Raw genomic sequence first — 12,629 nt, forward strand, 5'->3', positions numbered from 1 at the left:
TTAGTATTTTAGGATTTTTATTAAGCAGACCCTCGCCCAGTCTCTACAAAGGACAACCAGGCCAGTCTGAAAACCGCGCCGTTTCCGATCCAGAGGAGCTCTCGTCCCATGAACACGTGCCGTGCGGTGGGGCTCACCTCGGTCCTACGGGGTGGGCGTCAGGTGACAAAAGGAGATTTTTTTTTTCTCGACAATTTCTACGTGGACTCGTAGAATTTATTTACATCCTCCACAGGGTCCCCGCGCTGAACGTGCACAGTATTGACAAACGGCAGAGCTGTTGTTCTCCGGCCTCTGACTGGCTGGGAACGTGGTGTCTGCCTGGCGTCCGGGCTCAGGCCCGCGGGAGGGACCTGCGAGGTGAGCTGGCCGACGGGACCCTGGTGGGAAGAGGTCCCGGATGATTCCCCGCGTCGTCGACGAGCAGGTGTCCGTTTCCCAGTCAGAGTCACGGGCCTGCCTTCCCTGTCCCTCCCGGGGTGGCCACGGGCCCACGAGCAGTTCACGTCCGCTTGGGAAAGGGGCTGGGAACAGATTCCCTTCGCCGCCGCCCGCGGCTGCGGGAAGATGGAGCTTGGGAAGCACATGGGGGGGTGAATGTTTTTAATGTCCCGATTAAACAAACCACCGATCGGTCTGCCCTCACTCACGAGAAGGCCGTCCGGTGCGGGAGACGCTGCCCGCACACCGGGGGCCCCTTCTCTTCTCGCGTCCACGTTTCACGGGCTCCTCCTCCTTTTCACAAGCGGCTGCAACAGTGGCTGCTTCTAGGGACATTCACTTATGTTTTTAGCTGAAACGGTAACTATTCCTGTAATGACTGCTTTTATTTAAGACCAGCCTTGACTCACAACTGTACCACGTTATTTCATTCTAACTTCGGTGCGATGGCGACTCCCCTCCCTCCCTCTCCATGCGACCTCAGGCCTCTGAGAGGCGGGAAAACTACGCGTAACATCGCAGCACTGAGAGTCACATTGGAGCATTCAGGGTCGTTCTGTTACCACGGTGATGAGATGCCATGGGAACTTAACTCTCCACCAAGCAGCCAATGGCAAAACCGGCTTCACTGTATGTCATGTCACCACAGGGCCACCCCATCCACAGCCACGCGGTTCCTACGGGCTCAGCTCTGCTTTCTGTCCCCACGAAGGGAATGATCGCCCTGTCGCCTAAGGAATCTTCCATCCAAAACCAGCCCAACGGCTCGGCTATAAAGAGGAACCCGCATGAACCCCACAGAGAACAGCAAAGGGCCCCGCACGGGCTCCCCTGTGAGGAGGAACAAAACACTTTATATATTAATCTGGAAAAATAACATCATTCATTCGCAAACCCCCAACCCCGCCCCGCCCCGCCCCGGCTCATATTTAAAAAATTTCTCAGTTTTCAATTTCTTTTTCCTGTGCTATTTATCCCGGAACAAAGATCCACACGGCATTTTCCGTGCGTGCCGTGTAATCACACCCAGGACTCAGACCCTGCGGCCCCGTCTCCTTGGTAACAGCACCGATGTGACATAACAAGAGCCCCTCACGGTTCAGAGGCCAGAGGTTCTGGCCGCCACACTTCTCTCTGTTCTTCAGGAGCCGAGATGGAGTCACTGTCAACCGGAGGAAACTTCCAGTAACTTTATCACAAACGTCGGCGGGAAGAGGACAATCTCTCGAGGTAAAAACGGGGGAAGAGACTGAGGACAGACCAGCGGGAAAGGCAGCCGCGGATTCCATCTACCGGCCGCGCTGCCCGCCGTCCTGTGGGACCACCGAGCCTTGGCAACGCAAGTGTCAGTCATCGTTAGTGACCGGACATCAGGCGGGATATGCAAGTGTGAGTCATCCTGCAGCGAAGACCTGGGGGCGGGGGGGTGCGGGGGGGGCAGAAAACCTCCTCATCGGAAAATAAAATACTGCCGATGCGCCTTGGCCACGTATCTCGCTGAGCCACCTGGGAGCAGGAAGACAAAAATAACTCTCTCGTGTTTATCAAAGGCGTAACAAGTCCGTCACCTTTCTGTTGTCGCAGCTGAAAGAATCTGGTCAAGCTTCGAAGCGGAGAAAGATCTCTCGGGCCATCCCAACGGTTTCCTCCTTTATTCAGGGAGAAAAGTGTCTTCGTGGTTCTGCTCCACGACCTGCTCGCCCTGCAGAGGGAGCCACGGACGCCCATCCCGTCACGGCCCTTCCCCGGCTCCCGTGCCGGCGTCTGGTTACGTGACACGCCCGGCAGCCACGGGGCCTGGGCCAGGGCCACGACCGGCGGGTCTGCGCCCGATGCCAGAGCCCCCCTTCCTCTGACGTTAGAAACCACCCGAGAAACCCTAGAGCGTCCGAGCTACAAAACAGATACATAGTTATTTTCGTTTCAAAGACATATATTCCCAGTCCCCACGTTTCCGGAGGCGGCGCCCAGCAGGTGCGGGGAGGCCGGGCGGGCCTCACCTGGAGGCGCCCAGGTGCACCAGCGCCAGGACGGTGGTGTAGCTGTGGAACAGGTCCTCGTCCCGCACCTCGCTGCAGCGCCGCAGCACGAAGTTGCCCGTGACGATGCGGTCGCAGCCGATCTCGCCGTTGCCGAAGAAGCCGAACAGGGGCACGCCGGGGAAGGCCTTCCGGAACGCATCGGCCTCCACGTTGCCCCGGGCCCGGTAGAACTGGGCGCCGCGGCCCACACAGGCGAACATGAAGCCCACCGTGTCCCGCTCGGGGATGCCGGCGGCCTTGAGGCGCTGCATGGCGGCCTCCACGGCCTTCTCGTCGCTGACGTCCTCGCTCAGCAGCACCGAGGCGCTCTGCACGCGCTGGCCGCTCACCGACAGCCCGACCACGCCGGTGCCATCGACATCCAGGGGGCACCTGGGGACGCAAGCAGAACGGGCCGCTGAGCACGAGACGACACGGAACGTGCCACGTGTTCGCAGGAGAGATCAGCCCGGCCCGCGTGGCTCAGGGGTCGAGCGCCCACCTATGAACCGGGAGGTCACGGCTCATTCCCCAGTGTGGGGCGTGCAGGAGGCAGCCGGTAAGTGATTCTCTCTCTTCATTGATGTTTCTATCTCTCTCTCTCTCTCTAAAATCAATAAAATTTACACAGGTATAATAGTATATATAGTCCTGGCCAGTGTGGCTCAGTGGATAGAGCATCGGCCTGCGGACTGAAAGGTCCCGGGTTCGATTCCGGTCAAGGGCACATGCCCATGTTACGGACTCAATCCCCAGTGGGGGGCATGCAGGAGGCAGCCAGTCAGTGATTCTTTCTCATCACTGATGTTTCCATCTCTCTCTCCCTCTCCCTTCCTCTCTGAAATCAATAAAAATATATTTTTTAAAAATAGCATATATATATATTTTAAAACAAGTACAAAAGGGCAAATGTACCTCCACCAAGATTCTTGAACCACCCCTGAGTGTTTAGAAGGGGACCCTGACCTTTCTCGCTGCCTTAACAGTCACCTTGCCCTTCTGTCCCTGCACACAGTGACGTCTCCTAAGTGCAGCTTTTTGGGATTATTTACATCTTTGGTGTCTTTTTCCCCCAAATATTCAGCTATAAATATTCAATCATGGAGGGCGTTTCTAGCTTTATTTTTTTTTTTTAATATATTTTTTTATTGGTTTCAGAGAGGAAGGGAGAGGGAGAGAGAGAGAGAGAGATCAATGATGAGAGAGAATCATGGATCGGCTGCCTCCTGCATGCCCCACACTGGGGATGTGCCCACAACCAAGGTACATGCCCTTGACCGGAATCGAACCTGGGACCTATCAGTCCGCAGGCCGACGCTCTATCCACTGAGCCACACCGGTTAGGACCATTTTTAGCTTTATGTTGCTCGGTCCATAAAGTTTCTGGAACCTCTCCCTTCCTTGCTGTATTTTTTTCCCCAAGAGGACCCCTGCTGTCTGCTGTGCTGTGTTCATACGGCGTGTCTGACAATAAAGCCGGAGGAAAAAATAAAATAAAAACAAACCAAGAAAACCCGCGGTAACAAGACCCCTGGGCTGCCCCGGGCGCGCGGCGGACGTACGTGTCAGAGGTCAGCGACACCAGGTTGTCCACCTGGCCCCCGGCCACCACGACGTTGGTGTCGCCGAAGGCGCGGACCACGCGCTGCAGGTAGCTGCTGGCCCCCACCTTGCAGCAGTTGTAGCCGAACACCAGCACCACGCGCAGCTCGGGGTTGTCCAGGAGGCCTGGGGGAGGAAGGGCACGTGAGAGGCGCCTGCAGACGGGAGGGCACCGTCACTCCAGGGAAACTCCGTTTCCGCGCGTTGAGTGACATGCTCTCCGGTTACTAGTATATACAAGCCCCCCGACTGTTCAAACTGTAACACGACTCCACATCTGGGCAGCATTCTCCCATTAAAAACCTAAGACCCGCCCTAACCGGTGTGGCTCAGGGGACAGAGCGTCGGCCCGTGGACTGAAGGGTCCCAGGTTCGATTCCCGGTCGGGGCACAGGCCCGGGTGGTGGGCTCGATCCCCAGTGTGGGGCGTGCAGGAGGCAACCGATCCGTGATTCTCTCTCATCATTGACGTTTCTCTCTCTCCCTTCCTCTCTGACATCAATAAAAATATATTAAAAAAATAAAACAAAAACTAAATGGCGGAAGAGAAGGGGGACAGAGAAACATCGACGTGAGAGAGATGCATCGATTGGTTGCCTCCCAAATACCTCGTCACAACCAGGGCTGGCGATCGAGTCTGCAACCGAGGTCGGTGCCCTTGACCGGAATCGAACCCGAGACCCTTTAGTCCTCAGGCCGAGGCTCTATCCATCGAGCCACACCGGCCAGGGCTCCTTTCCTCTTCTGATTAGAAGAGGAACCATTCCCAGATGTTCCCCTTGGCGGCTGCACAATCTTTTACCCCCACGGGGTTCAGAGCCATTGCCAATAACGGAGGCTCATCTCCACGGGCGGCTGGCGCGCACACACACCGGGGGTCACCACTGAATAGTTTCTACGCCAACAAGATTTTTTTTAACCAGTTAGTGCCGATCGATCGATTCATTTGCAGATGTAGATAAAAGGCCTCGCTTCGCGGAGTAGCTAGCGTGTCGCTTCATACGCTTTCGCATGAGAGCTGAGACGCTAGGCCGTTCTCTAACGCCTCGCGGTGGCCTCTTGGGGACCGCCTGCTTCGGCCACGCGTCCTCTGCCTGATGCGTCCTCGCTCGACAGTCTGCCTGAACCCGCACTTTTTCCTTCTTTTCTAAACATATTTTTATTGATTTCAGACAGGAAGGGAGAGGGAGAGAGAGAAACATCCACGATGAGAGAGAATCACGGACCGGCTGCCTCCTGCACGCCCCACACTGGGGATGGAGCCCGCAACCCGGGCCTGTGCCCTGACTGGGAATGGAACCCTGACCTCCTGGTTCCTAGGTCGACGCTCAACCCCTGAGCCACGCCGGCCGGGCTGAACTCACTTTTTCTAAAACTCAGAATGCACCGCACCAGCCTCGTTCATGGCTAGTCCGACTCGCCCTCACCTCCGGGGGCGTGAGCTGCATTCAGACCCTCCCAGAATCCACCACCGAGACGGGGAACGGACCGTCACGACAGCGACTTACCGGCTTCAGTGAAGCGACGCCGTTCTAGCGATAAATTCTTTGGATTCTTGACAAAACGAAAGGGTTGTATTTTTATTCCTTCCACCTGAGGGAACAGCAGGGCAAACCCAGACTCTCCGATCTCTATCTCCTGAGGCCGACTGCTCCCGGGGCCCATGGGCGTCACTAGGAGAAAAGGGAAGCAGCTTCGTCCACAGTCAGTAAAAACGGGGGATTCATCCCGTCACCGAGCGCGTGGCCAGCCCCACCCGGATCACCAGCCAGCAGGCTCACAGGCCACGACCCAAGAGCATGTTCAGCTCTGACATTCTTAGGGGTACAGAGTCGTGATGTCTGCGATTCCCTTGCAAATAAAAGCCTAATATGGTAACTGTCCAACGATTTGTTCGACCACCTGCTGTGACACGCACTGACCACCAGGGGGCAGACGCTCCAACCGGTAGGTTAGCTTGCTGCTGGGGTCCAGTTAATTGGGACTGGGCGAGATGGGCTGGACACGCCCTGGAGCCCTCCCGCGGTCCCTTCCCAGCCTCTAAAATATCTCTTCTAATTAATTTTCTATCAATGTGCATGAATCCGTGCACTGGGCCTCTAGTGTGTTTATAAGCAGAGACAGAACAAGCTAGTGTTGCAACATTCCTTTAGATGGTGAATCTAGATGGACAGTGTGGGGGTGTGTATTGTACTATGATTCTTCCAACTCTTCTATACGTTGGAAGTTTTTCTAAATTAAAAGTTGTGTCTGGGGCGGAGGGGAATGAATACTTCTTCACAGCAATTCCGCTTTAAAAAATGTATCCTGGGCTAAAATATTTGATCATTACGTAAAGTGTATACACACACACACTCACAGAAATACTTCTATCAGAGAGTTTTTAGTAACAAATGAAAAAGAAAAACTGAAATGCTCTACACTGGCATTAAGATTAAAAGTTACATTATATATTAAAGATGGTTTTTCTTGAAATATTTTTTAAAAGAAGTTACATTATATAATGAAATGTAGCCATTCAGAATGACAGACATCCTAACTGACATGGAAATATGTTTGTAATACGTAGTGAATTTTAAAGGTGGGGGTTAGGGACAAAATTGTATCTCTTGCAAAATTCATATGAAGTCCTAACCTCCACTGGGACTGTATACGGAGAGAAGACCTTAAAGAGGAAAGTAAGGTTACAGGAGATCCTAAGGGTGAGGCCCTAATTAAAAACAGGACCAGTGCCCGGCTGGTGTGGCTCAGTGGTTGAGCGTCGACCTATGAACCAGGAGGTCACAGTTCGATTCCCGGTCAGGGCACATGCCCAGGTTGCGGGCTCCATCCCCAGTGTGGGGCGTGCAGGAGGCAGCCGACTCATCGTTGACATTTCTCTCTCTCTCTTCCTCTCTCTCTCTAGCTTCCTCTCTGAAATCAATAAAAACATAGCTTAAAAAAAAGAAGAAAGAGCCCTGGCCGGTTTGGCTCAGTGGATAGATCACTGGCCTGAGGACTGAAGGGTACTGGTTCGATTCTGGTCAGGACACATGCCCAGGTTGCGGGCTCGATCCCCAGTGTGGGGCGTGCAGGAGGCAGCCGATCCATGATTCCCTTTCATCATTGATGTCTCTCTCACCCCCTCTCCCTTCCTCTCGGAAATCAATAAAAATATATTAAAAAAAAAAAAGCAGACAGACATGCAGTACAGCTGGTTTATACAGACAGCGCTGAGATGTGCCAATGAACCACCTTCTATGTATCTTGGGCTTTAAGCTACAAGGAGCCCCCCCGGACAGGACCCGCAGGAATGTAAGGTGGAGGCCGCCCGGGGGCACCGCTCTCACCGACGATCCCCGGGGCCACGACCCCCAGGACCTGGCACTGTCTCGGGAACAGCTTCTCCAGGGCCACGGCGGTCTCCGTCGTCGCTCTCTTCCTGGCTGCACAACAAGGGACACAAGGAGCAAAGGTCACCCACGCAAGGTCGCACAAGGTCCCATCTGACAAAGGCCAACACTGAATAAAGCTGGAGCCATTTCACACCAGAACGCGGTGTAAGGAAGTCTCAAAACGTTGATAGAGCCCGGCCGGCGTGGCTCCGTGGCTGAACGCTGACCTAGGAACCAGAAGGTCCCGGTGCGATTCCCGGTCAGGGCACAGGCCCAGGGTTGCGGGCTCGATCCCCAGTGTGGGACGTGCAGGAGGCGGCCGATCTGTGATTCTCATCATTGATGTTTCTAAGTCTCTCTCCCTCTCCCTTCCTCTCTGAAATCAATAAAAAGCCCTAGCTGGTGTGGCTCAGTGGATAGAGCGTCAGCCTGCAGACTGAAGGGTCCCAGGTTCGATTCCGGTCAGGGAACATGCCTGGGTGGCAGGCTCGAACCCTAGTGGGGGGCCTGCAGGAGGCGGCCGATCCATGATTTTCTCTCATCATTGATGTTTCTGTCTCTCTCTCTCCCTCTCCTTTCCTCTCTGAAATCAATATATTTTTAAAATATGTATATATATATATTTTTTTTAATTAAAATGCTGATGAAAACACATGTGTTCCCGGGTGGGGCCTGTTTTATATTTTAACTCCACACTGACCTTGAGCATCACCCGTTTGCCCACGGACAGCTTTCGCTCCAAAGCCGTTAAACTTTGCAGCAGCAGCTGGATTGCAGACGTGCTACTGTACCTTTCTGCTCAGCACAGACGCTGCACACACAGGCCCCTGCATTCCAAGGGCAGGTAATCCACAGCCCAGGCTAACGGGGGTCTCAGGGTGCCCCTCCTGGGACACAGGCTACTGCCTCTGGCTGCGAGCGAAGGTCGCACTGCATCTATCCATACCTTTGGTAAATGGCTCCCCATCACCTAACACCATGAAAGGCTTGAATCATAAAATCTCCCTCCATAAAATCAACAAACGACAAGTGCTGGAGAGGATGCGGAGAAAAGGGAACACTCGTGCACTGCCGGTGGGAATGCAGACTGGTGCAGCCACTATGGAAGACAGTATGGAGTTTCCTCTAATGGTTAAAAACGGAACTCCCATTGGACCCAGTGATGCCACTTCTAGGAATCTATCCCAAGAAACCAGAAACACCAATCAGAAAGGATATATGCATCCCTATGTTCACAGCAGCACAATTCACCATAGCGAAGATCTGGAAACAGCCTAAGTGCCCATCAGCAGATGAATGGATTAGAAAACTGTGGTACATCTACACGATGGAATATTATGCTGCTGTAAAAAAGAAGGAATTCTTACCATTTGCAACAGCATGGATGGAACTGGAGAGCATTATGCTTAAGTGAAATAAGCCAGTCAGAGAAAGATAAATATCACACGATCTCACTCATATGTGGGATATAATGATCAACATAATTTGATGAACAAGAATAGATCCAGAGACAAATGGTATGGGGGGGTGGGGGGTGGGGTTAGAGAGCAACCAAAGGATTTGTATGCACGCATATGAGCAGAACCAATGGACACAGACACTGGGGCGGTGGGGGCTTGCCCGTGGCGGTGGGGGCTTGCCCCGGGTAGAGATGGTTGGGGCGGGGGGGTGTCAATTGGGGAAAAAGAAGACATATGTAAAACTTACGACAATAAAAAAAAAAAAAAAAGAAAACAAACAACAAAAAGGCTTGAATAGCCACAGAAACACATCCTGTTTCAGTAATAAAAAGAAGTGCCTGGAGGATGGGAGTATTTCAAAACGAGGAAAACACTTTTCTATTTAAAGAAGTTGTTGCCAGGGTCCCGCCAGGTTCAGAAACCAATCTCTGAAGCAAAAACAGCCCTTCACAGGCAACGCCGTCCCGCATCCCACAGGGAGCAGGCCCAGAGCCTCGGGAACTAAAGTCACTCCCAGGACAGAGACGACATTGAACTGCAAATGTTATCCTGTAAATCAGAAGACGCCTTAATCCATAAGCCAAATTTATTTGGAGTCCTGTTCATTTTCGCTAGCGCTAGCGGGCCCAGGGGAACTCTTGCTTCTCAGATTCTGGGGCCCAATATGGTGGAAGTCTTTCCAATTTATACGTTTTTCAGCTCTTTGTTTTCCAAATTTGGAACGAGACCTCCGGACCTTCTTGAGAAAAAGTCGTGTTTGCTGAGACAAGGTCGTGAGACCGTATCTCGAGGCCCGGCGTCAGCACTGACAGCTCTGTCTGGGGCAGAGTTTATGGCCTCTCTGGAGTGGGGAGCAGTCTTACTTTTCCCTGTTATTTAAGCAAGAAAATGTCTTCAGAAGCCAGAATGGCGGTTTTTACCCCAGATGGAGGTCACTATGCTTCGCAAACAGAACACACGGAAGGAACAGAAACACCCACGAGGCGGCCTGCGGATAGTCACCTCGCTTGTGCCCCCGGCACTCCTCCAGGCTGATGAACGTGTCCGAATCGGCCATGTACAGGACGGTCTGCGGCAGGATGTGGACGTTCTGCAGAGAGGAAATGAGTGGGGATTAGAGCTCAGGAACCCACGAGTGCTTCTGGGGTTAAAGTCTCACCCCCGTTCCAGTGACGGCTGCCCCCCTCTCGCCCCCCTCCGGTCGGTCAGCACTGGCATTCTGGGCCCCTCCACTGCTCATTCATTTTTTCACTCATGCGCTCGCATTTTCAGCTCAGTCATTCGTGAAACATCGATTGTTTCTTCCAGGCAGGCTCATCCCGACTCACTCAAGAAGTTCGTTTTCATGGTGATTTAAGCTCTTAAACGAAAACATTAAGTACCAGCAAAAAACAAAGAAACAAAAGAAACCAAAGGCCACCTGCTCTATCTGAGCAGGCAGTGCAGGAACAGAAGCTGCTGAGCAAGAGGGAAGGTGTTCCTGCATCACACTCCTTATTTCATTAGATGTTCCAGGCCCCACTTCCACCATAGCGACCAGTGTGCGTACGATCACCCCGACACACACACTGCCTCGTATATTCTCTGCAGCTCGCTTCCTTTTCCACTTAAGATTGTCTCCCCCAAGAGATAGTTCATTATTATTTTTAAATACATCTTTATTGATTTCAGAGAGGAAGGGAGAGGGAGAGGGAGAGAAACATCAATGATGAGAACCAATCATTGATGGGCTGCCTCTTGCACACCCCACACTGGGAATCGAGCCTGCAACCCAGGCCTGTGCCCTTGACCGGAATGGAACCCGGGACCTTTCAGTCTGCAGGCCGACGCTCTATCCACTGAACCAGACCAGCCAGGGATCCCCCCAAGTGCCACTGAATAAAAGGGACGAAAAGTCTATATAGACGTAAATAAATGAATACTTTGAAACAAGATCTAAACATACAGGTTCGAAGTATCTCCCCACCAAACACTCACTGCAGTGGAAGAGTTAAGTTTACAGAAGCAACATCTGGCTGACACCATGTCACTAAAAATAATGATAATTAAAAAAAATCAAAGGTGACCACCATCAGCGATGATGACAGCACAGCATCAGCCAACGATACATAGTGTCAACCTAAGCAACGTCGGAAGCTTTATAGCAAAACCCGCCAGCCATGAACACGTGTGTCCGAGCTGTGAGAGTCCAGGAAAAGCCTGGAGAAAAGGCTCCAGGACAAAGAATCAAGAATCAGGACAAGCCTGGCTGCGTGGCTCCGTGGCTGAGCACCGACCTAAGAACCAGGAGGTCAGGGTTCGATTCCTGATCAGGGCACAGGCCAGGGTTGCAGGCTCATCCCCAGTAGGGGGCGTGCAGGAGGCAGCCGATCCCTGATTCTCTCTCAGCATGGATGTTTCTCTCTCACTCCCTCTCCTTTCCTCCCTGAAATTAATTTAAAAACATATATATATATATATTTTTTTTTTTAAAGAATCAGGACAAATAAATGCAACATAAAACTCTATAAACTGAATCCTTTGGCTTTGACGGACGTCCCGGGGACAAGTGGCAAAAGGGGAAACGGAAGACGAGGGTGAGGCGGTGGGAAGGTGTGAGCCGCACATCCTGACCCTGACGGTGGTTGCGCTGCGTCCGGGTTTGCGGGTAACATGCACCCAAGTACGGGGGCGGGGGGGGGGGGGGGGGAATCACCCTCCGAGGGCTCCTCCCCGAGCGCGCAGCCTCCGCCACCTGCGCTCAGAGGCGGCCCCCGGCTCCCAGCTGTCGCCCATCAGCTGAAACCGGGGCCCAGAAACACACCGGAGAGGACTCGGGGTCTGGGCTTAAGGAAACCTTTAGGTTTCGGACGAGCTCTCGGCTGTGTTTACGCCTGAGAGGCGCCGCCGCCTTTCCTGCACCAACAGTGACAGCGACACTCGCCACCGGGGAGGGAGGCCGGGCAGGAGGGGTCCGCGCGCAGGGAAGCTCCGGGTGCGGGAGGGTCCGGAGCAACCGCGGCACCTCCTTAAGGAGATGCGGCCACTAAGCCTGAGGCTTCAAAATGTTTCCAGGCCACGAGCAGATGATCCCCGAACTCTAAAAAACAACCCCGTGAGCGAAACCGGGGTACAACCAGAGTTCGCGCTCACAGACCGGCCGGACCAGCACCCGCACCGCCCGTGCAAATCCCCCCCCCCCCGCCCACAATCCACCGGCCCGTGCAACCCCCCGCACCCCCCCCACCCCCCGCTGCATCGGCCCGTGCAACGCCCCGCCCCGCCCCGCCCCCCGCGTCCCCCACTTGCCTGCAGCTCCGCGGCCGCCGCGCGGACCAGGCAGTGCTCCTGCGGGGGGCCAGCGTCCGCCGGGCCCGCCGAGATCCAGGCCACCCCGCGCTGGGCTCGCAGCACCCGGCGCACGCTCTCCCTCCACAGGCGGCTCACGCTGCGGGCGCGACCACAAAGGCGGTGAGCGGAGCGGGCGTCCTTCCCGCCCCCGCCCCGCCCCGCCCGGACCCGCCCGCCGCCCCGCCGCTCACCCGGCCACCCGCAGCAGCGCCCGGGCGGGCAGGAAGGAGAGCACCCGCTCCACCACCTCCGCCAGGTTGCTCAGCACGAAGGCGCCCGGGGAGTCCGCGGGGAAACCGCCGCCGCCGCCGCCGCCCGCCGGCTCCATCCCGCCCCGCAGTTTCCCGCGGCGGCACCGCTGCGCCGAGGGGTCAGGAAGCTGCACCAGCTCCAGCTCTGGC

The 12,629-nt window shown here is 54.5% G+C and overlaps 1 protein-coding gene across 2 annotated transcripts; it reads right to left on the reverse strand.

Moving 5' to 3' along the window:
* On the reverse strand, nt 1-12,629 carry FBXO22 (F-box protein 22). Of its 2 annotated transcripts, XR_011469139.1 has the most exons (8): nt 12,420-12,629; nt 12,187-12,325; nt 9,901-9,988; nt 7,394-7,489; nt 5,573-5,737; nt 4,025-4,190; nt 651-2,855; nt 1-380 (listed from the first exon to the last, which is right to left on the reverse strand). XR_011469139.1 is itself a non-coding variant. In XM_070400408.1 (7 exons), the coding sequence occupies exons 1-7, from the start codon at nt 12,554-12,556 to the stop codon at nt 2,438-2,440; spliced, it is 1,209 nt and encodes a 402-aa protein (XP_070256509.1). In that variant the 5' UTR covers nt 12,557-12,629; the 3' UTR covers nt 1-2,437. The 2 variants fall into 2 exon arrangements, 1 of the variants encoding a protein (XP_070256509.1); XM_070400408.1 differs by having other exon boundaries at nt 1-2,855.

This window comes from Myotis yumanensis, unplaced genomic scaffold (assembly GCF_028538775.1).
Source record: "Myotis yumanensis isolate MYYU_CA2020_CCGP unplaced genomic scaffold, mMyoYum1.0.hap1 SCAF_20, whole genome shotgun sequence".
In the NCBI taxonomy this organism is placed as follows: domain Eukaryota; kingdom Metazoa; phylum Chordata; class Mammalia; order Chiroptera; family Vespertilionidae; genus Myotis; species Myotis yumanensis.